General features: G+C 34.6%; 1 protein-coding gene across 27 annotated transcripts in view; it reads left to right on the forward strand.

The window, feature by feature from the left end:
• Positions 1–21,132, forward strand: part of cdc42bpab (CDC42 binding protein kinase alpha (DMPK-like) b) — a 128,543-nt gene that overhangs the window by 91,780 nt on the left and 15,631 nt on the right. For 11 of the 27 annotated variants that reach the window (XM_073932900.1, XM_073932901.1, XM_073932902.1 and 8 more), the window contains 16 exons: positions 1,125–1,230; positions 3,468–3,592; positions 5,415–5,520; positions 5,613–5,761; positions 7,271–7,362; positions 8,191–8,267; positions 10,208–10,246; positions 11,945–12,061; positions 13,002–13,082; positions 13,679–13,784; positions 14,000–14,136; positions 15,954–16,093; positions 16,183–16,264; positions 18,280–18,499; positions 18,581–18,643; positions 20,777–21,069. In XM_073932900.1, coding sequence (XP_073789001.1) covers positions 1,125–1,230; positions 3,468–3,592; positions 5,415–5,520; positions 5,613–5,761; positions 7,271–7,362; positions 8,191–8,267; positions 10,208–10,246; positions 11,945–12,061; positions 13,002–13,082; positions 13,679–13,784; positions 14,000–14,136; positions 15,954–16,093; positions 16,183–16,264; positions 18,280–18,499; positions 18,581–18,643; positions 20,777–21,069 — 1,933 coding nt within the window. 27 annotated transcript variants of the gene reach the window in all.

The raw sequence follows: 21,132 nt of genomic DNA on the forward strand, positions 1-21,132 counted from the left end.
CAGCTTCCAGCCTCCACTGCTGAGACATATATTTTAAGTCATTCTTCTGGCAGAATAGTGGCCTGACTCACTCCTCCAAAACACCCCAAAGTGGCTCAATAATATTTACATCGGATGACTGTGCAGGCCATGGAAGATGTTTCATTTCAACCTCAGATTTATGTTCATCAAACCACTCCGTCACCGGTCTTGCTCTGCGTAATTTTGCATTCCGATACACAGCATCACCTTCAGGATACAATGTTTGAACCATTGGGTGCACGTGGTCCTCCAGAATGGTTCGGTAGTCCTTGGCAGTGACACGCCCATCTAGCTCAAGTATTGAGTCTAGGTAAAGCGATGATATTGCAGCCCAAACCATCACTGATCCACCCTCATGCTACACTCTGGGCATGCAACAGTCTGGGTGTTGCACTTCATTGGGATTTCTCCACACCGTAACTCTCCCAGATATGAGAAAGACAATGAAGATATGTTAAGCAAAACTGTGCTATTACTCTGCAAATTAAACCTTCACACTCTGCTCTTACTGGTGAAATCAATGAAGATTGGACTGGTCAAATTTAGCCATAAATCCTCCAACACTAAATGTGATGCGTTTCAGTTTCATTGTCAAACCCTGGTATAGATAAGCATATGGTGCCTAAATGGAAATCAGATGAAAAATATATAAAAAAAAAAAATTATATTTTAGCAATCTTAAAATGACAATCAAATAATTAGAATCTATTTATATTTAGCAACTTTCGAAGCTAAAAACACCACAAGTGTCATGTGTGTAGTGTCACAATGTAAAGTAAAACAATGCTTATTTACAGACATGCAAAACATACAGACATATTTGGTCTGTTTTCATTTTATTATTCTCATACACAGCACTACTTTTTCATCTGAATCTGTCTGAATTTTGTCAGATCATGGAAATCTTACATCCCTAATGCACCACTTACTGAAAAAAATAAACTGTGGTTTGTGGAGAGCTCATTCTCATGATATATGAAGTCCTTCATCAGCTTTGTTGAGTCACCAAAGAGTTTCTGTACATTGAATTGTTTATATTAAATAACCTAATGGAATGCGAGTGTACCATAAACACCTCCTGTACGGTATTGTGTTTTCAACAGTCAAGTCGAGCGAGAAGAATTTGTGTGCGAGTACAAGCAGAAGTACGAGAGGGAAAAAGCTCATCTGACAGACGAAAACAAGAAGCTGAGTGCCGAAGTGGAGAAGGTAAGATCTCTATCGCCCTCAACAACACATGTGCTCATGATATTCATTATGCGTCTCTCTCTCTCATCACGAAAGGCATACATCAAACCCCCCTATTCTGTAATTCCCCCTTCCCTCTGGCACCCTTTCTCCAAATGCGCTGACATTCCTAGAGAGAGATCGCAACCGCACACACTTACACTGAATTGCTTCTTGGCTCAGCCACTGTTTTCTTTGGACCGCGGGGTAAAATCGGAATAAGCCAGTCAAATAATTCTGCAAGTTTGGACGTATCAGATATTAAAGGACTCCTTATTTTTGGTGGCATGGATATTAAGCATTATTCATTCCGAAAATAAAGAAATACCTGGAAACCCAAAACACAAAAGGCAGTTTAAAACAATAGCGGAGCAGGCCAGGGCTGTCATGTCAAATGCCAGATTGGACGGGGTTTAGAAACATAAGCAAGAACGATGGCATTTGGAAGGAATTGAAGCAGGATGTGAGGTGGTTGAATAAATTCACATTCCTATAAAAGAGCTCTGCAGAGGTTTTGTGTAGACTCAGTGTAACGTATTATGTTTGCTTCCTGTCTTTTGTATAGCTTTCACTTTCCTGTCGAAGATAGAATCAGTAATAACCAGAGTTGATTTGGGCTATATGACAATCTGTGCAGTTACTTTTCAAATCGATCAGATGATAAAATAAATGTGTTTTTATTTGTAATAATATGTGCTATTTGTATATTTTTTTTAATAAAATAATTTGTTCGCCCAATACCAAATATGATTTAATTTATAATCCATATTCATGTCGTTCCAAACCCTAATTTTTCTTTGGAACACAAAGTAAGATATTTGAGATAAAATCCGAGAGTTAATATCTTAATAATCTGAAGATGAGCGAAGGTCTTAGGGGTGTGGAAAGAGTAAAGTAACACATTACTTTTTAAAGATAAGTAATACTATTTGAGTTACTTAAAAAAAAAAAAAGTAATGCGAGTTAGTTTTTAGTTTAGTTAATTAGCTTTTAAAAAATAAACTGCTGTATTTAAAAGATCATAGTCACATTGAATCCCGCACACATTGAGAGATTGCAGGAACAGACAGAAAGGAAGATGGCGGAGCCTTACATTTCTGCGATAGAAATATTCTCTTTTTGATGAGACTATTACGCCCCAAGTCTAGAAGAAAACAACATAGGCATAATAAACGGAAAAAAATGTTGTTGGGTGGTGGATTTCCCAAACAAACAAGAAATTAATGCAAAAGATCCCCTTCGGTCAACAACCAAACTCGGATATTCATTCATTCATTCATTCATTTTCTTTTTGGCTTAGTCCCTTTATTAATCTAGGATCGCCACAGCGGAATGAATCGCCAACTTATCCAGCATATGTTTTATGCAGCGGATGCCCTTCCTGCTGCCACCCATCATTGGGAAACACCTATACACTTCCCTTCACACACAAATACTAGGGATAATTTAGCTAACCCAATTCACCTGTACCGCATGTCTTTGGAATTTGGGGGAGAGCACCCGGAGAAAGCCCATGCCAACACTGGGAGAACATGCAAACTCCACACAGAAATGCCAACTGACCCAGCTGAGGCTTAAACCAGTGACCTTGCTGGGAGGTGAACGTGCTACCCACTGCACCACCGTGCAGCCCCATTTTAAGTTTATTCGAAGTGTTCAGTTTGTTCGTAATTCTTTTTCATGTGCTTTTATTGTTTTATTGTTTTTAATAATTATATATTTTTTAAGTAATTTTTTCAATGACATTTATTATATTTAAAAATATGTATTTAAAAATAATTTACTTACAAGTTTAAGTGTGAACTAACCCTTTATGTGAAATGCACTAACAATTACAACCTGTACTATGTTTTTATTATTTGTATACATAGTTTAAGTAATTGAAGTACTTATTAGCACAGTAGTTTTGAACTTCAGTAACCCTAAAACATTATTAGTACTTATTAGCATTCATAGTATTTAGCTTTTCATAGTAGTTTTGAACTTCAGTAACCCTAAACCAATAATTAAAAATGAATTGCCTCTTAAGTTTAGGTCTAAAATCTTATATATCTCGTATTACAATAAACACTTGTTTCCTTTCTAATAAATATCTAAACATGAATGTGTGTTTGATTTAGTTTCATATAACAGTATCAGTTCTACAGCACATATAACCGCCATTTGTCAACATTCTCTCATCCTTACTCTGTATCTGTGGTCTGTCTGCGTGTCTTCAGTTGAACGGTCAGTTCGAGCAGCTGAGCAGCAGTCACCGGCAGCTGGAGGAGGAGATGAGAGAACTGGCTGATAAGAAGGAGAGTGTTGCCCACTGGGAGGCCCAGATCACCGAGATCATCCAGTGGTGAGTGGAGCCCCCTGCCTGCAGCCACGCAACATTACACTTGCACACACACTAACACTACAACATGACCTTTATCCATATCTGATTTCTGTCATTACTGGATTATCAGTGTCTAATCTTAACATTTGCAAGAATTTTATTCAAAATACTGATATCTCCTTTTTAAAAGAAATAAAATCACTGTAAAACATTACATTCAGAATAATCATCAAAGTCAAATAAGAATTTAAATGGTTTGTAGGTGGATGATAAATAATAAATAACTATTCAAGTGCCTACAGGCAGTGTTGGTTAAGTTGCTTTAAAAATGTAATTAATTACTAATTACATCATAAAAATTTTGTTTAAATGATTTTTCTATTCACTTTGTCTGAAAGTAATTTAATTAATCAGTTATTTATTTACATGACTTATAGCACTTATAATCTGTATAAATCTCAACACACAGAAAATAGAAATTCAGCCTTTTTTTAAAACTTTAAAAGTTTAACAGGGCCTTTTTAACTTAGTTGGAAAATGCTTAAGAAATGCTATTTGTACCAAAACATGAAATCTCTCAGAGTACAGACACCACATTTTATACATATTAAATTTATTTTTTCAGTTCATTGTTTCTTAAGCATGTTTAAATGTAACCTACTTTAATTAAAATATATAGTTTGGCAAAATATCTGATATACTGTATACACAACTGATCTGATGATCTGATACAGAACTGTTTGATTTATTTACAATAGTTAAGGCAGCTACTTTGATAGTAACTGTAATTTCATTTCTATAAAATAAAATGTAATTGCTCCTCAAATTGTCATTTAATTTTTCTCACTTAAAAAATCCCATCTTTTCAACTTTTTAGACAGAACAGAAAAACTAAAAGAAAACAGATAATCAAGCAAACCCCATATATCAGTCAGACCTACCAAAAAACAAACAAACAAACAAAAAAAAACTATGTACATTCAGCTCAGTTGGTCAACAGAAAAGTTAAAAAAGGTTGCCAAGTAGTAAAGAATCTCTTTTGTGACCCTTTCATAGAACATCAAAGTCTTTCTAATTGTATGTTATACAAAACATCTTTAATCCAGTGTTTAAATGTGGAAGGTTTAAACAGAATTAGCCTTCTAGTCAGAAGACAACAAAAAGCACGAGCATCAGACTGGGATTTGCTTGGATTATAATGTTGAATGGTAATTCCAAATATACAGGTAGCTGTCACCATATTCACAACAAAAGTTATACCAAGTATTTTTGGAAAAGGAGGCACTACTATAATTGAATTATACTAGCTACAGTAGTAACTTAGTAACTAATTACACTCAACTTGGGCTGCATGATATTGGAAAAATTTAACATTGCAATATTCTGTTATTCTGCGCTATATGTTATAATTTTAGATGGATTGGGAGGATTCCTTAGGGGAAAGCTTGTGCATAAAGTCGAAAAAACTATTTACAAGCAAAGATAAATACAATAACAAAAAAGATACAATTAAAATATAGAGTGTTTTATCATTTACCGGGTCTAACAGTTTTCAATTTAGTAAAATTCATCGCCGTTAAAGCTACAAACGGTACAGTTTCTTATGCCCGAATGCTTTTCAAAACCTCATAAAGTCTTCAAAAACACATGCAAATGATAAGTTATAATCCAGACTCAACATTGATATCCTGCAATGTGACTATTGCTGAAATTGTATATTGTGCAGCCTTGCACTCGAAACTGCCTACAATAACAATATCATCACAACATATTGTATCACTGAATATCAGCACATCTCTTATTGTGTATTTTAAAGTAAAGTAAAGTAAGATAATCTGTGCAGGGTGAGCGATGAGAAGGATGCCCGTGGTTACCTTCAAGCTCTGGCCACCAAAATGACAGAGGAGCTGGAAGGGCTCAGAAACACCAGTTTGGGAGCCAGAGGAACGGTGAGACACGTGAACACACAGCCAATAAGGATAAAACACATGCAGACTCTTATCTTCTGATGCGCTGGGCCTCTTTTTTTTGGATTTGTCAGGACATGCCGTGGAAGATGAGGCGTTTCGCCAAGCTGGACATGTCTGCGCGTCTGGAGCTGCAGTCGGCGCTGGATACTGAGATCAGAGCCAAACAGTCCATCCAAGACGAGCTTAACAAAGTCAAAGCAACCAACATTGCCACAGAATGGTGAGACCACACAGATAATTTCACACAGACACAGCGAGATGTTTTAAATATTTAGGAACATTTATAGGGAGATCAGTATTTAACACATTTTTTTCCAGAAAACGTATTTCTAAAGGTGCTGTTGACTTAAACTTTTCACCAGATGTTGATAACAATTAAATTAATACGTATGTGAAAAGAAAAAAAATCTAGTTAGTTTACAAATTAAGCTATGTGTAATAAAATTAAATGACACAGGAAAAAAAAAGTATTGAACACATGAAGAAAGGGAGGTGTAGAAAGGCATGTAAAGCCCAGACAGCAGCTGAAATCTCTCAGTAGTTATTAAGCAACCCTCTGCCCTTCGTCATTGTAAATGAATTCTAGCTGCTTCAGTCCAACATCTACATAATCAGGATGAAAAGATGAAACCAGGGTGGACATTTCAGTAAGACGATGATTCAAAACACAGCCAAGGAAACTCTCAAATGCTTTCAGAGAAAGAAAATCAAGCTGTAGAATGGCCCAGCGAATCACCTGATTTAAATGCAATAGAAAATACAAAATAAAGATGAGTTTGGATAGGCGAACAAGATTTTTTTTACAAGATTTAAAAAGATGTGAGCCACAATATTTTGGACATGGTATTTAAGAATCTGGTCGAAACTGTTGTGAGTTTTAACATGATTGCATAATATGGACTGTTTTCATTTTAAAAAATGTGTTAAGTAGTAACAATTTACTAGAACTTGCACATTAAACGTGACAAAGACCCACTAGATCATGTCATTCGCCAGTTAGACAACATAATAATACTTTACAATACTACAATTCTAAACAAAAAACTGTGAAAAAAATGTTGCCAGTGCTATTGTACTGTAGGTAAAGCACAAAGACAACTAAATGAAATTCATCTATAATGAGAGGTAAACAGAAAGCTCATGTCATTATTGAAGATTGTTTCCATCCTTTAAATCTAAAATTTCAGCTTTTGTCATCAAAAAGATGTTTTAGGCAATCTGAAAAATTAAAAATGTTTATCAGATGTAATTTGTGCCAACTGCCATTAGAATTTTAAATACCGGCCTTCAAGTATGAATAGAGTTAATTGAGTTTTGTTTTTGTTTCTTTTTTATGTGATTTATGCGATGATATTGAATATATTTGTGTTGCTTGCTTTTTATGTGATGTATGTGATATGAATGCTGATGTAATTATGTGGTGAAACCAAAGATAAATTTCCACTTGTGGAAAGAAAGAAAGAAAGAAAGAAAGAAAGAAAGAAAGAAAAAAAGAAAGAAAGAAAGAAAGAAAGAAAGAAAGAAAGAAAGAAAGAAACCCTGTTGAAACACTGTTGTGCTCATTACTACTGAGACTAGAAATTTGGTTTGATAATTCTTTTACTTATTATGTGGATAGTTTGTTGCACAGGCCCTTAGCTGAATGTAGCTTATTTTCTTCACACTCTTGTCTTGAATGAGGTGAACTTAAATAGGGTGACACAGTTTTCGGTCTGTTATTTCTGTACAGCAAATTGCAAGAATCCGAAAGTAGAAACCAGGAGCTGCTGGGAGAAATCGAGAGACTGAGGAAGGAGACAGAGGAGCTAAGGCTGAGGAGAGGTGAAAAGCTCTCATAATTATTTATGTATATGCTTTTAAAGGCTTTGTTAATATTTTGAATTAGTTTCTTTTCTTGTAGTTTTCATTTGATTTTGAAAGTAATTGTTATAATACTTTTTTCCATTTGTAGCTTTAATGTTTTTATTGACTGAGTTTTTGCAAATCTTATCTAACAATTTCAGGCATCATGTTTTATATATATACTGTATATACACACACACACAACTTAATTTGCAAAAACAGATCCAGCATTTTTTGTAATATTCAGTTATCATGTTTTTATGTTTTAACAGCAAAATAAGTTTTATGGACATACAAAAATTCCTATGCCCAAGGCACTCAAAGTATTTAACTTATTCACCTGCTTATCATTATTTTAAATGTCCTACAACTAAAGTACCATTAAAGTATCATACATAATAAAATATCATTGTCACAGTGCAACCCTGAAAAAATCCTTCAAATCACTACAAACCATCGACTTTTTAAATGCTTAAAAAAATACTAACTCTAATTTTGACATAAATATAGAATGCTGAATATTTTCTTGTATGTAATTGGCATTTTAAAATTTTTAATTAGAAAATTACCTTTGTAAATTAAATTTGATGTACATATCAAAATCATGTCTCGTAGTTGACCCTTATTTTTACCCATCAGCTTTATTTCAATGAACAAAACTATTTCAGTTAATAGTAACAATATTGAGGTAATAATCAATTATTCACACTACCCACAACTATTATCATTGCTTAATACACAGTTATTGCATTGCTGTCTATATGGTGGTAAAATTATGCCTTTTCTTTATAAAAATCTCACTTGTAGGCGTGAAGCACCAGGATTCCCAAAATTCCTTTTTGGCTTTCCTCAATGCGCCCACTTCTGCACTGGATCAGTTTGATGTAAGTTTGAGATGCCAGGTGTTGTTCATGAGCACATCTGCATAGAGGTTTAATCTTGTTTTATTTTCTTAATTTTTCTTCATGATTTTTTGACATATATTCTGTATTATTCTGATGCCTCCTGATCTGTTTTATTTGTTTCAGAATTTTGTCATAATGTGAATGGTCTTTTTTTTTCTTTCTTTATTCTGTTGTCCATCAGGACTCATTTTCTTCCTCTTCATCTTCTTTAGTTGAATTTTGGGAAGATGTAAGTTCTCCAGCCATGTTATTGCAGAAATGTCTTTGATTTTAGACATTTAAAAGCAGATGAGCAAAAACCAGATACTCCAGTAATAAAACTCTTCAAGGAAAAAAATCACCATACCAATGCAACTCACTTGCAATTGATTTGACATGTTGCTGAGCTAATAGCAAAAAATGTGACTTTCCAACGGGCGCTTTGATGTCAAAACAACATCAAATTGACATAAATAAATGCAAATCGATGTCAAAATCTTTTCGTAAATTAGACATTCAAAATAACGCAGTGTTTCCCAACCCTGTTCCTGAAAACACACCAACAGTACACATTTTCAACCTCTTCCTAATCAAACACACCTGAATCAACTCATCAGAACATTATAAGAGTCTCCAAAACCTAACGTTAAAAGGTCAGATAAGGGAGACAATATAAAATATTAGTAGTGTTGGTGTGCCTGCAGGAATAGGCTTGGGAAACATTTAATTAACGACACAAAAAGTAACATAATATAAAAAAAAAGTTTTATTTATCGGAAAGCTTCAATTCCAAGTTGCTAATTTACTTCACTATTTTGTAATGTTACGTTGAATAGCCCGTGTCATGAAAATATTTTATTCAATATTTAAGTAATTTAGCTTAATCAAAACCAACGCTAAATAACAGAAACATTTAAATACCAGCCACAGCACTCCCAATGAAAATCCCGAAAGGCTTTCAATCTAAATAATACATATTAAACCTCTAGTAATAGGCTACTTAGTGACTGATGTTGTTGGTTTGCACTGAATCACAGTTCTAAATTTCACTACTAGTTATTTTGTTTTCAAGATCTTAGGTAAACTATCTGCCTCTGCTTTTAGTAGTATGGCAATAAATGTCTCGTAAAAAGATGTTCAAATTCAGTTTAAGAGCATTTGACAGTGAATAAAGCACATAATCTGTACCTTCGGTGATCTTTGTTATAGTAGCATATACTGTTGTGCTGTTCATCGCAGAAATAGAAAACGTTTCTAAAGTCCAAATTTCGCTCATTGCCATCACAGATGGTTAGGATAAAAAATCTTTTTAGCATGAAAAAGATACCTTTTATCTCATGTTGCGGTATCCTGTCGCGTGTAGTTATAACATGGTGTTATACGCACATAAAAAATGCATTGTTTCCAACATTGTCATCAAAAAACACCTCAGAAATGTGTTGCAGGACAGTCTTGTAATTGATTTTTAGGTGTTTTTAGGTGATTTTTAGATTGTTAGATGTCAGTTAAAGGTAGTCAATTGATATCAAATCACTTTGACATGTTTTTTTGAAGTCGTTTTGATATAAAAGTTAGCATAAAAACAGCGCAGACAAATTGGGTAAACTGCACTGATTTTCTTTATTGCTACATTTCAATTTTGGACTTAGCATTAAACTGATTTGAAGTTTCTACCGACAACATAGTTCAGTGTGCTATTTTTCTTTGTCTGATCCTTGTGATAGTGAGTTTTGAAGTCCTTTGATGTGAAGCGAATCCTTTGTGCGTGTAAACTATGCCCAGACATCCAACCCCATATTAGACGTGTTTTTACATGCCCTTGTTCCCTTCCCTCTGTTCTCCTACCTGCTGTCCCAGACCTTGATCCTCTCCAGCTGACATTGGTCATCAAATCTGATTCTCCTCTCATCTTCTCTCTCTCTCTCTCTCTTCACATGAAGCGCTCACCCTCTTTTGGTCCCGGAAGCAAAACCAGACATGTAAGAGACACTTCCCCCTCCCCGTGTCACACAAAAATTGCACTGGCATTTTTTTTTCCTGTGGTTGTGATGGGATGTTTTGCAAACTGCATGGGTGGCAGCTTTGATTTGTGGTGATTTCTGTATTGCATGAGATCTTTAAAGCTTAAATGCATCTGAAAAGTGTTTGGGAGCCTTCTTTCATCTATTTAAATGCATATGTATATATACCCTAAATGTGATTGAAGTGTTGTATATTAGTATACTTCAGAGAAACTGGGTTGGTTGGTTAATTAGATGTAGTAGTTTGTTTTCCATACCATGATCTTTTATGGTACATTTTAAAAGAACATTTATGTTAGGATAAAAGGGTAATTTCATCGTTTGCTCATGTTTAAAGATTCTAAAGACAAAATAAGCTATATTAAGGTTGTTTATTGTAATATAATTTTCTCATCATTTTACTCACTCCAATGTCGATCTAAACCTGTATGTCTAAGTCTTAGAATTGTACATTTTTATGTACAAAGACTGTCAAAGTCCAAGCTCTTTTCTTTTTCTTTCCAAAAGGACTATATTATATTTGGATAATAACTTAAGCATATTTTATGCTATAATGGATTTCTATTTAAAATAAATTCTGTTTTTTAAAACTCTTTTAAAAATTGCTAATCGTGCATCACTGTTTTTACAAAAAACCTATATTAAAAAACACCTGTTTTCAACATAATTGTAACAATTATCAGCTATCTAGGGATAGTAGATTGCTGCTGAACTACACACACATCACATGGACTACACACACACTATCGAACTACAAGTCCCGTCATGCACCTCACACACAGCTGTTCCAAATCGCCAGCGATTACACACACAGCCGGAGGATTATCATGGATTGATTACGGGAACTATCTATTTCAGTTTGTTCCCCTGCCTGTGTGTTTTCTGATTTGTCTTGCCCTGTTTTAGTACTGTTTTGTTTGTTATAGTTTTTCATTAAATGTTTTCACTGCTGCGTTTGGATCCACACTTTGTTTTGCACTGGGCACTACACACCGGATCATGACATAACAACAGAAATCGAAAGAGGAACACAAACTAAAATATATAGTTATCGTAATCAGTCCTTGATTATCTTCCGGTTGTGTGTATGTGTGTGTAATCACTGTCGATCTGGAACAGCTGTATTAAGATACATTAAATAGTATGAATTACCTAGAAATTGTATAATAGAAATAAACAGCATATTTCTCAGTACTGCTGATTTAGTTGTATTTTAGAATGCAACATTGGTTTGAAAAAGATACTTTTTCTGATGAATTGTAAAGTATTACAGAACCCAATTGCTGACAGAATTTTTACATTTGAGCAAACTAATTTGGAATTTACTGACCTCTGAAATTTAAGACTCTCGTAAATTGTGGATATGTTGCTTTACTGTTTTCCTTGTAGTTCACTGGGTTTGTGTTGATTTTCCATGCTGTTTCTGCTGTTTTGTCTTGCATGTGTAGTTGGTGTGTGGTCTCTGTGTAGTGGGTGCATTGGCATGAAGCCTGGATGCACTTGCTTTTTCCTGCTTAGCGGGTGTAATTCCAGTAAAAGTATTGTTGTCTTGATAAGTGCTATGGTCTTGATGTATTGCTTTAATGCTGGCATGTTTTTTTCTGATTTCATAGTCATTTGAAATCTTAAAAACAATTGCTCTCTTTTTTTTCTTAGCTTGACTCTGCAGATTTCACCCCTTCCAACACTCCATCCAGAGATGAAGACGCAAGATCTCGCCGTATTTCACGCTCTCGCTCACCCTCCACTGCCAGTGACATGGAGCCTATCGAGGTATCTTTTGGAATCTTTTAAAGGGATGGTTCATCCTAAAAAAAAAAAAAAAAACGTATTATTGTTTGCTCACCCTAATGTCATTACAAACTGCTTAATCCTGGTGTTAACATGTGTTTTTGTTGTTCAGATCACAGCTGGACAACACTAACTATGTGTATAATGTGTAATGTAGAATGCAGTCTCAATTTTCAGGTTTCAATTTTCTTGGGTTTGCGCGTGCAACAATTGGGCGGGACTTAAGTTTCGTGTCGACGTCACACCGAAACAGCTAAAGACTCGTTATCATAACGATTCATTTGAAGTACTATGAGTCTTTTATAAATGAATCAATAGTTTTAAACACTTTGCACTTTCAGATTTAAGCCTGAGCTGGATATTTCACTTCACTTAGAGCTGTGTTACACACTCCATGGAAGGGCATTTTCAAAAACCCATAATAGGGATTCTTCTCAAGATTGAATGCTTTACAGCTGCTAGGATGATACTACTTAACTGGAAGTGTCCCAGAATGCCAGAAATGAAGGAGTGGATTAAAAGGATGATTAAAAGTGCATCATACGAATGTATGCTGGGGAGATTGAACAATGAAGGAGAAGTACATATAAATTGGGATAATCTTTGGCAACATTTAAAATTACTATAATTAAGTATGCACATTCAAAGGTACCACAACCTTAATTTCCATATATGTTTGCTATACATTGTTATTCTTTGTTGAATTTCCTTGGTGTACGTGGCTGAATATGTAACATGTATCATATGTATGTGTAGGGTGAAGTGTGTTCTTTGTTCTTGGCTGTTAAACAATAAAAAAAAATGAATTACAAAAAAAAAAAAAAAAAAAACATAATAGGGGCTTTTTAAGTGAACTCAAACTTATTGTGACTTGTGTTAATGTAAGAAAATGCACTGATGTGTTGGTGTGTCCTCCTTTTAGTTGATTGACCACACGTCACGTAGTCTTCAGACCCCAACAGGCAGATCAGGCTACGGGAGCTTGGGACACTCATCACCTAAGGTAACAGTAGGAATTTAGGCCACATGTAGATGGAAAAAAATCTAATCGTTTTTGTATAATAGACCTTGGTGGTAGGACTCTATTAATATCATAACAGCAGAAATATGTCAGCCTGGCTATTAAGATTTAAAAAAATGTTTTGATGTTTTTGAAAGCAGTCAAAACAGTAAAATAAAATATAACTGTGTTTTGAAAAATATCCTTTTGAATAGTTCTGTGAAGTAGAAGTAAAAAATGCTTAATACTTTGCCACTATACCTAAAGCCACTAGTTTTTACTCATTTTGATTACCTAGATAAAATAAACAAGTTTAAATATTTTAACATTATATATAAATATATAAATTACATGCATACAATATATCCATCTTGCTGAATGACCATGGATAATTTTGACGTTTTATTTTCACACTTGCGTGGAATGTGCTATGTAAATAAATCACTTTATAAATCTCATTTGGTACAGACACCAACATGGGACCTGTATACTGTTACTGTGATTAAACGTCTTGTATTGTGAATTAGGTATTTTTTCTATTTACACATCTATAGAAAAGGTTTTGTTTAATTAAATTGGTGATGTTTTCTACTCCACAGCCCAAGGCACACCAGTTTAGTGTAAAGTCCTTCAATGTTCCCACTAAATGTAACCAGTGCACCTCTCTCATGGTGGGACTCATCCGTCAGGGCTGCACATGCGAAGGTGAGGATCTTTAGTTTTCCAGATGACAGAAATGCAATATGAATGTAGGTCTTCAACGGTAAACACAATGAAAACCGGTGTAATTCTTTGAAATGTTCCTGTTTGTGTTCCATGGTAGAAATAAAGTCAAGGCTTAGAACAAAATAAGGGCAAATCTCTCCTTTAAAACTGGTTTATTGAAAGGGTAAAAACACTTAATGAAACTCTTCTTACAGCCTGCAGCTTCTCCTGTCACGTCACCTGTGCTGATAAAGCCCCTTCTGTGTGCCCCGTGGCACCAGACCAGACCAGGGGCAAACTGGGCATTGACACTCAGAGGGGCATTGGGACTGCATATGAGGGGCATCTTAGGGTAAGTTTCTTAAGGACTGTTCACACTGCACAGACAAACGTCAATAAAAAAAAAGGTTTTCCATTGTATTTAGAAAATTGCTGTCGTTTTCACACTGCCCTAACAATTGCCACTCACAATAATTAAATTAGTCATCCTTCTCAAGGCTAAAAAGACATTTGTTTGTGAAGCCTATCTGGTGCCTGGTCTGATTTAATGCAAAAATCACTTTAAGGGGTTTAAACACAGTTGTATGGCGACAGTTTGTGAATATTGGCAGTGTCTAATAGTAAAAAATTATAAATTCTGTTTTTTGTAATCACACTTTATAAAAACAGTCTGTAGAAACACTTTGATTGACATTCTCCCTTTGTACGTGTCATCAAAAGGGGAAAGACTTGCTCTTTAGAAGGCCCATATGGAATTTGCACGCACAGAAATCCACAGATTTTTTTGCCCATCGTTGAGTCCATGTATTTACTTGTGTATATGTGTGTAAATTTATATTTATTCAGTTTGTAAATTAATTTCAGTAGTAATATTGACTAATATTTAAGTGTTCATTTGATTTATTTACAATAGAGTTTGTAAAGTAATATTTTCTTATAATGTAATATTTTCTTTCAGTGGATATATTATACGAAAGACTTGCTTTATTTACCAAATAAGTGGATCTAATTGGATTTGCATTGTAAGCATTATATAAAAGTTAAAAAGCTATTATTTTTACGATACTCCCAAAATAATTCTGCATGAATCTGCTGATTTTTAACGCAGAAATAGCAAAAAACGTCCGCAGATTCTATCTGGCACTACCTATTAGCCATCATCATCTCTCCCTAATTAGCATTGACAGCCCTGAGTGAGAAGCAGCCGTCTGACATTAGAGTTTTGAAACTGCCGCTATGTTGAAGCATTTATAGCTCCACCCTTATTTGAAAAGATGACTGGGAGCACTATCTTGTTTTTAAAGCGACAGTCACCAATATGGCACAATTTGGCTGAAAAGCCTGAAAGGGGCCGTTTCAAAGAGTTATAAAACATTATTTGTTGAGTATTTTGGGCTGAAACTTTACATACACACTCCAGGGACATCAGAGACTTATTTTACATCTTGTAAAAAGGGGCATAATCGGTCCCCTTTAAGTCTGAGTTTGTTGGAAAATCATTTCACACTGCTCAGATGTTCCATGATCCAAACGTGTTTAGTTGCGAGAAATAAAATTCCAACCATTGGCAACAGACGATGACAGGTGTAACACACACTGATCCAATAAACACAGACAGACTTGTTTCTTGGCGTTTGTGTGTGCGGTGTGAATTGGCCTTAAATGATATTCTGCTCCTCATATTTTGTACACTATAGACCTGTCTGTCTCATGTCTCTTCCAGTGTTGTACATTTGTCTGCATGTATAATATTGGGCACACATTTTTTAACTTCGTAATATAATTGGTTAGCACTGACATTCACAGCACGAAGGTCACTGATTCGAGTCTCGGCTAGGTCAGTTGTCTTTTCTGAGTGGAGTTTGCATGTTTTCCCTTCATTGGCATGGGTTTCCTCTGGGTGCTCAGGTTTCCTCCACAGTTCAAAGACATGCAGTACAGCTGAATTGGATTAACTAAATTAGCCATAGTTTATGAGTGTCTGTGTTAATTTGAGAGTGTATGGGTGTTTCCCAGTACTGAGTTGTGGCTGGAAGGGCATCCGCTGCGTAAAACATACTCTAGAGTAGTTGTCGGTTCACACGCTGTGGCAACCCCTGATAAATAAGGGACTATGCTGAAGGAAAATTAGTGAATGTCTTATAATTGAGATTTGATGGTCTTTTTCAGGTGCCGAAGCCCACTGGGGTGAAGAAGGGTTGGCAGAGGGTCTGGGCAGTGGTTTGTGACTTCAAACTTTTTCTGTATGAGCTTGGAGAAGGGAAAGGTGCTCAGCCTGGTGTTGTAGTAAACCAGGTCATTGACATGAGGTGAGCGAGGCGGTCATCTGAACGTGACAATTAAATGTCAAAGTCAAATACTTTATACATCATGTTTAACTCTCTTGTATTTTGAACAGGGATGAAGAGTTTTCCGCCAGTTCGGTTCTGGAGTCTGATGTCATCCATGCTAATAGGAAGGATATACCCTGTATTTTTAGGGTAAGAGCATGAAGATGATTCTCATTTGTTGCTCTTTGTGAAATGTTGTTCTGAAGATTTTTTAAACACATAATATTCAGATCAATTACCATGATCAATATTTTAATTAACCATGATGTTAATTTCAACTTAATATAAAAAGTAAATACATAGTAGAGAGAATCAAAACCTAATTAAAAAATGTTTTTGAAAATGCATTTATTTAATCATAATTTTAAAAAATTAAATAGTTATCTTAGTAATAATAATAATTTCACAATATTACAGTTTAAAATAATTATTTTTTATTGTATTTTTGAAAACAGTTGTGCTAAGAAACAACACACAACTGGATTAGCATTTGAAAAGCAAAAATCTGTAATATCATATTTAGATTTGAGTAGATACAAAAGTTTTATTATTATGGTAGTTTAATACCATATTCTCATAATATGTTTGAGTCCACAATGTTATTTACTCATTTTTCTACACATTCGCATGTTTAATTGTTTTGTATATCCAATGCAATACCATACATATGTAAGCAATGATGGACATTTATACTCAACTTGCAAATATAAATAAAAAAGAAATAAATATAATAAATAAAAAAGTTTTTTTACATAGAAATATCATTTCTTATTTTTGTTTCTTTTTTCATTCAATTTATTACAGGTTTTGAAAACTGACATGAGAAAAATGTTTAAAAATTATTCATTTTAGAAATTATTGTAACGTTATACATTGTTATTGTTTAAAAACTGCAACTTTTTAAATTTAGTGTTACGTCCCAACCAGGCTAAGGTTGGCAGGAACAATAATAAAAGTATAAATTAAACTTTCAAATAATAAATTTAGAGTTTTCCCCTGTAAAGTAAATGGTGATTCCCAACACAGCTTCAATTATCCAAAAGTAATATATAGTTTTAAAATAAGTGAAAACAGGCTCAAATTAAATACGGCGAGCAGTTAGAAAAGAAATAAAGATTGTTCAGCTAATCAAATGAGTCAATCGCATCACACTAATGCAACAAATAATCTGTGGCAGGAGATAGGAGACGCTCGGAACTACAGCAACAGTGGCGGCAAGTGACCTGCACCGAGCAGGAGATCCTAACTTTATTATTTAAAAGTTTGATTTATACTTTTGTTATTGTTCCCACCAACCCTAGACTGGTCGGGACATAACAATGGGGGCTCGTCCGCTCGGTTCTTCGATATAGTTTTTTTCTTTAAAAATTTGCTTAGTTGTCTTTGAACTTTTGGTATGGCAGGAGTTTAAGTTTAAAATGGATTTTGATCTAATTAAGTTTTCTCTCTTGTCCACGCTAGAGGAATATGATCGGTGTAAAAAATATTTAATTATAATAGCGGAATCTAACAATTTAACAGTACCCAAAGAATTAAAAAAGCAGAAAGATTTAAATCCGCTTTTATACGCTCCCGCTCGCAACACAGCTGGATCCAATCAAGTGCAGCTATAGAGAGGGAGAGAGAGGGAGACCTGCGCATGCTCCAAGGCACGCAACACAACATCAGCTATTCCATCCAGATGTGTAAACAAAATACAAATCTATATTTATGTATTATATTTGTAAATATAAAATAAATAAACAAAGAATTATATTACCTTCTGGAACGTAACATTAACTCACTTATAACTGTGTCTGTCAAAATATTGGGATAATTCTAATTTAAATTCATTGAAATAGTCATTTATAATTTCATTATTTATCATGCAGTATCATCATATCTTTTTCATGCAATAATTGTGGCTTCTTCAAGAATATTAGATCAAATAATAGCGATCAGGTAATGATGTATTGACCACAGGCCGACTAACTAAATTCTTTAGCAGTCATTATTTATTTAGAATATTAATGTAACACAATATAGAGATGTTTTTGTAAATTTAATAAGTATATTATGAATATGTGAGTATGTTATTAACTATAGTCATGAGCGGTCATTAGTCCTTTTATTTTAAGATGTTTTTAAATATGCTGTTAAGATAAGTTATATGCATTGTTCTTTAGGTAACAGCATCTCAGCTGTCCGCCTCCTCCAGTCAGAAGACGTGTATTCTAATTCTGGCTGACAACGAGCAAGAAAGAACGAAGTGGGTGTGCGCTCTGAATGAACTGCATCGCATCCTGAGGAAAAACAAGCTGAAGGAGCGTTTCGTCTATGTGCCTAAAGAAGCCTACGACAGCACACTTCCTCTCATCAAAACCACCCAAACTGCTGCTATTATAGGTACTGAGACACCCAAAACTCTTGTCATGTCAGATCTAAATGATGTAAAAGAGCTAATATCTATTCACTCTCTGTGTTTAGATCATGAACGCGTTGCTTTGGGCAATGAGGAGGGCCTGTTTGTCATCCACGTCACCAAAGATGGTAAAAATATCTTCATTAATTGTTTTATTTCTTCATTGGTTTTACGACCATTGATGGAAATATGTCTAGGAAATTAAAAGGAGTAACATTTAGATGACAAAAAGAATAAACTAATGGTAAACACTGCAATGGTAAACACAGTACAAATTAGCACCGCAAAAGATTTATTGCCTACAAAAACCATATTTTTTTACAAAATAATATGTACATAATATACATTAATATGTACATTAATATGTACAAAACAAATAATATAATAATACATTTGAAAAACCAAAACAAACAGGACAGGGAACTGAAAGATGGGCTTGAAAAATAAAAGACAGATATATAACAAAAACGTCCCCATAATCTCCTCCTAATCCTCTAAATAAGAAAATAATATGAAAAAAATAATTCTTCAGCACAGATGTGCCCTGAATTTACTCTAGGGCAGTGGTTCTCAAACTGTGGTACATGTACCACTAGTGGTACGCAGGCTTCCTTCTAGTGGTACGCAGAGGAATGAAATATGTCATGTACATACTACACACATTTAAAAATTTATCAGAAATTATGTATATAATATGCCGTATATGACATATAGCCTATATTTCTGAGGTAATCTGCCATGTTTTTTAACTGTGCAGAGTTGGAGCTGCTTTACTGGGCCTACTACGCTACTGTATTTCAATACTGCTCATTTTTGGTGGTACTTGGAGAGACATTTTTTTTCTGAGGTGGTACTTGATAAAAAAAAGTTTGAGAACCACTGCTCTAGGGTGTCTAAACATCAAAGAACCTGCATGCAAGGTTTGTATGTCACATGACTTACTATGCTGTTCCAGGTCTCCCTTTTTTGCAAGTTGTGAACTCAGTTATTACAAAGCGCAGAACTCATCCAATATCTCGTTTGTCATAGGGGGCATGCATGAAATGTTCCTGAATGAAACTGAAAGTGCCAAACTGCAGTTAAAGTCAACAAACAAAAAATTAAACACCTGATATTGCATGAAACTCCGGGGGAAATGTGGATAGTGTGGTGACGCAATGACGTTATTCGAATTATGTGCTATAAAATGTAAACCTGGATCATGAAAGAAACATTCAAAAAGCAAAACAAAATTTTCACTATTTACAAATGCTGAAGAAATCGATCTGAAATTCAGATTTGTATATAGCATTTTCACAATAATTACTGTTTCAAAGCAGCTTTACAGAAGGTGCACATTATTATATTTCAATCAGAATCAGAACAGTTAAGGTTATTAGATCAGTTATTAATCATTAGATGAGTCAGATTGGGTAATTTATTATGTTTTTCTTTTTGTTCGGTTGGTTAAACTTTTACAGATATAACCAAATAATTTTACAGAGAATTTTAAACAAATATTATTCCCACCTCCACCCTCTAAACGAAATGAAATTACATTTATCCAAGAGAGAAAAGAAGAAGAGGAAAAAATGAAAATAAATAAAAATAAATGAATAAAAAAAATTAAGTAAAAAAATTTAAACCTGTACATAATACACTAGTGCCTTGATAACTCAATATTAGAAACATTAATCCTCAGGTGTTTATACAATGTACGAATTGAAAGGTCCTAAGATTTCGATTGACAGTCTGTAGAGATTTTGCCAACTTCACTTTTGTCCAGTATATTTGATGAACAAATTTTAGTTGGATAAGGCAATGTCGTGCACTGATAGAGGAGGTATGAACAAGAGACAATATCTGGTCCCACGTCTCATCCTCGAATGCAAGATTAAGGTCTCACTCCCACTGTTGTTTAATAAAGGAAAGAGAGGGAGTAGAGAAAGAGGGGACCAACCTGTATAAAATAGACGGTATACCTTTTTTTATCTATGGGTACTTCAAACATTTTGTCAAGGAAAATCTGGAAATGAGTTTTGAACAGTTTCTAAGTTGCAAGTATCTAAAGAAATGAGTGCTAGGAAGAGAAAATTTTTTTATTAATTGGGAAAAGCTGGGAAAAATATTATCGATATAAATATCACTGACAGTCTAAATTTCTGCTCTCTGCCCAGTATTAAATGCTGATTTATTATTTTTGAGAACGTATTTAAGGTTTACTTTTGATTTTAATGGATATAAACCAATGTAAGACTCAACATCTTTGCTCTTTCTTCCAGAAATTATTCGTGTGGGTGATGTCAAGAAGGTGCATCATGTAGAACTGATGCCCACGGAGCACATACTGGCCGTCATCTCGGGCAGGAACCGACAAGTATGTCTGGTCTCCATGGCGGGGCTCGATGGGAGGGAGGTCGACAAGAATAAGGTGGCAGATACTAAAAACTGCCAGTTGCTGGTGTCCGGTGTGGTTCGCAATGTCACCTGCTTCTGCCTCGCCATTAAACGGCAGATCTCATGCTTCGAAATTAACAAGAGCAAGTCACGACACTCCCATCTCGTGGACATACAAGTACAGTCTCCAAAACCTCTTCCTTTTAGATCATACTGATGTGAAATCTTAAAGGGATAGTTC

The sequence above is a fragment of the Danio rerio genome, chromosome 20, assembly GCF_049306965.1.
Source record: "Danio rerio strain Tuebingen ecotype United States chromosome 20, GRCz12tu, whole genome shotgun sequence".
Taxonomy (NCBI): Eukaryota; Metazoa; Chordata; class Actinopteri; order Cypriniformes; family Danionidae; genus Danio; species Danio rerio.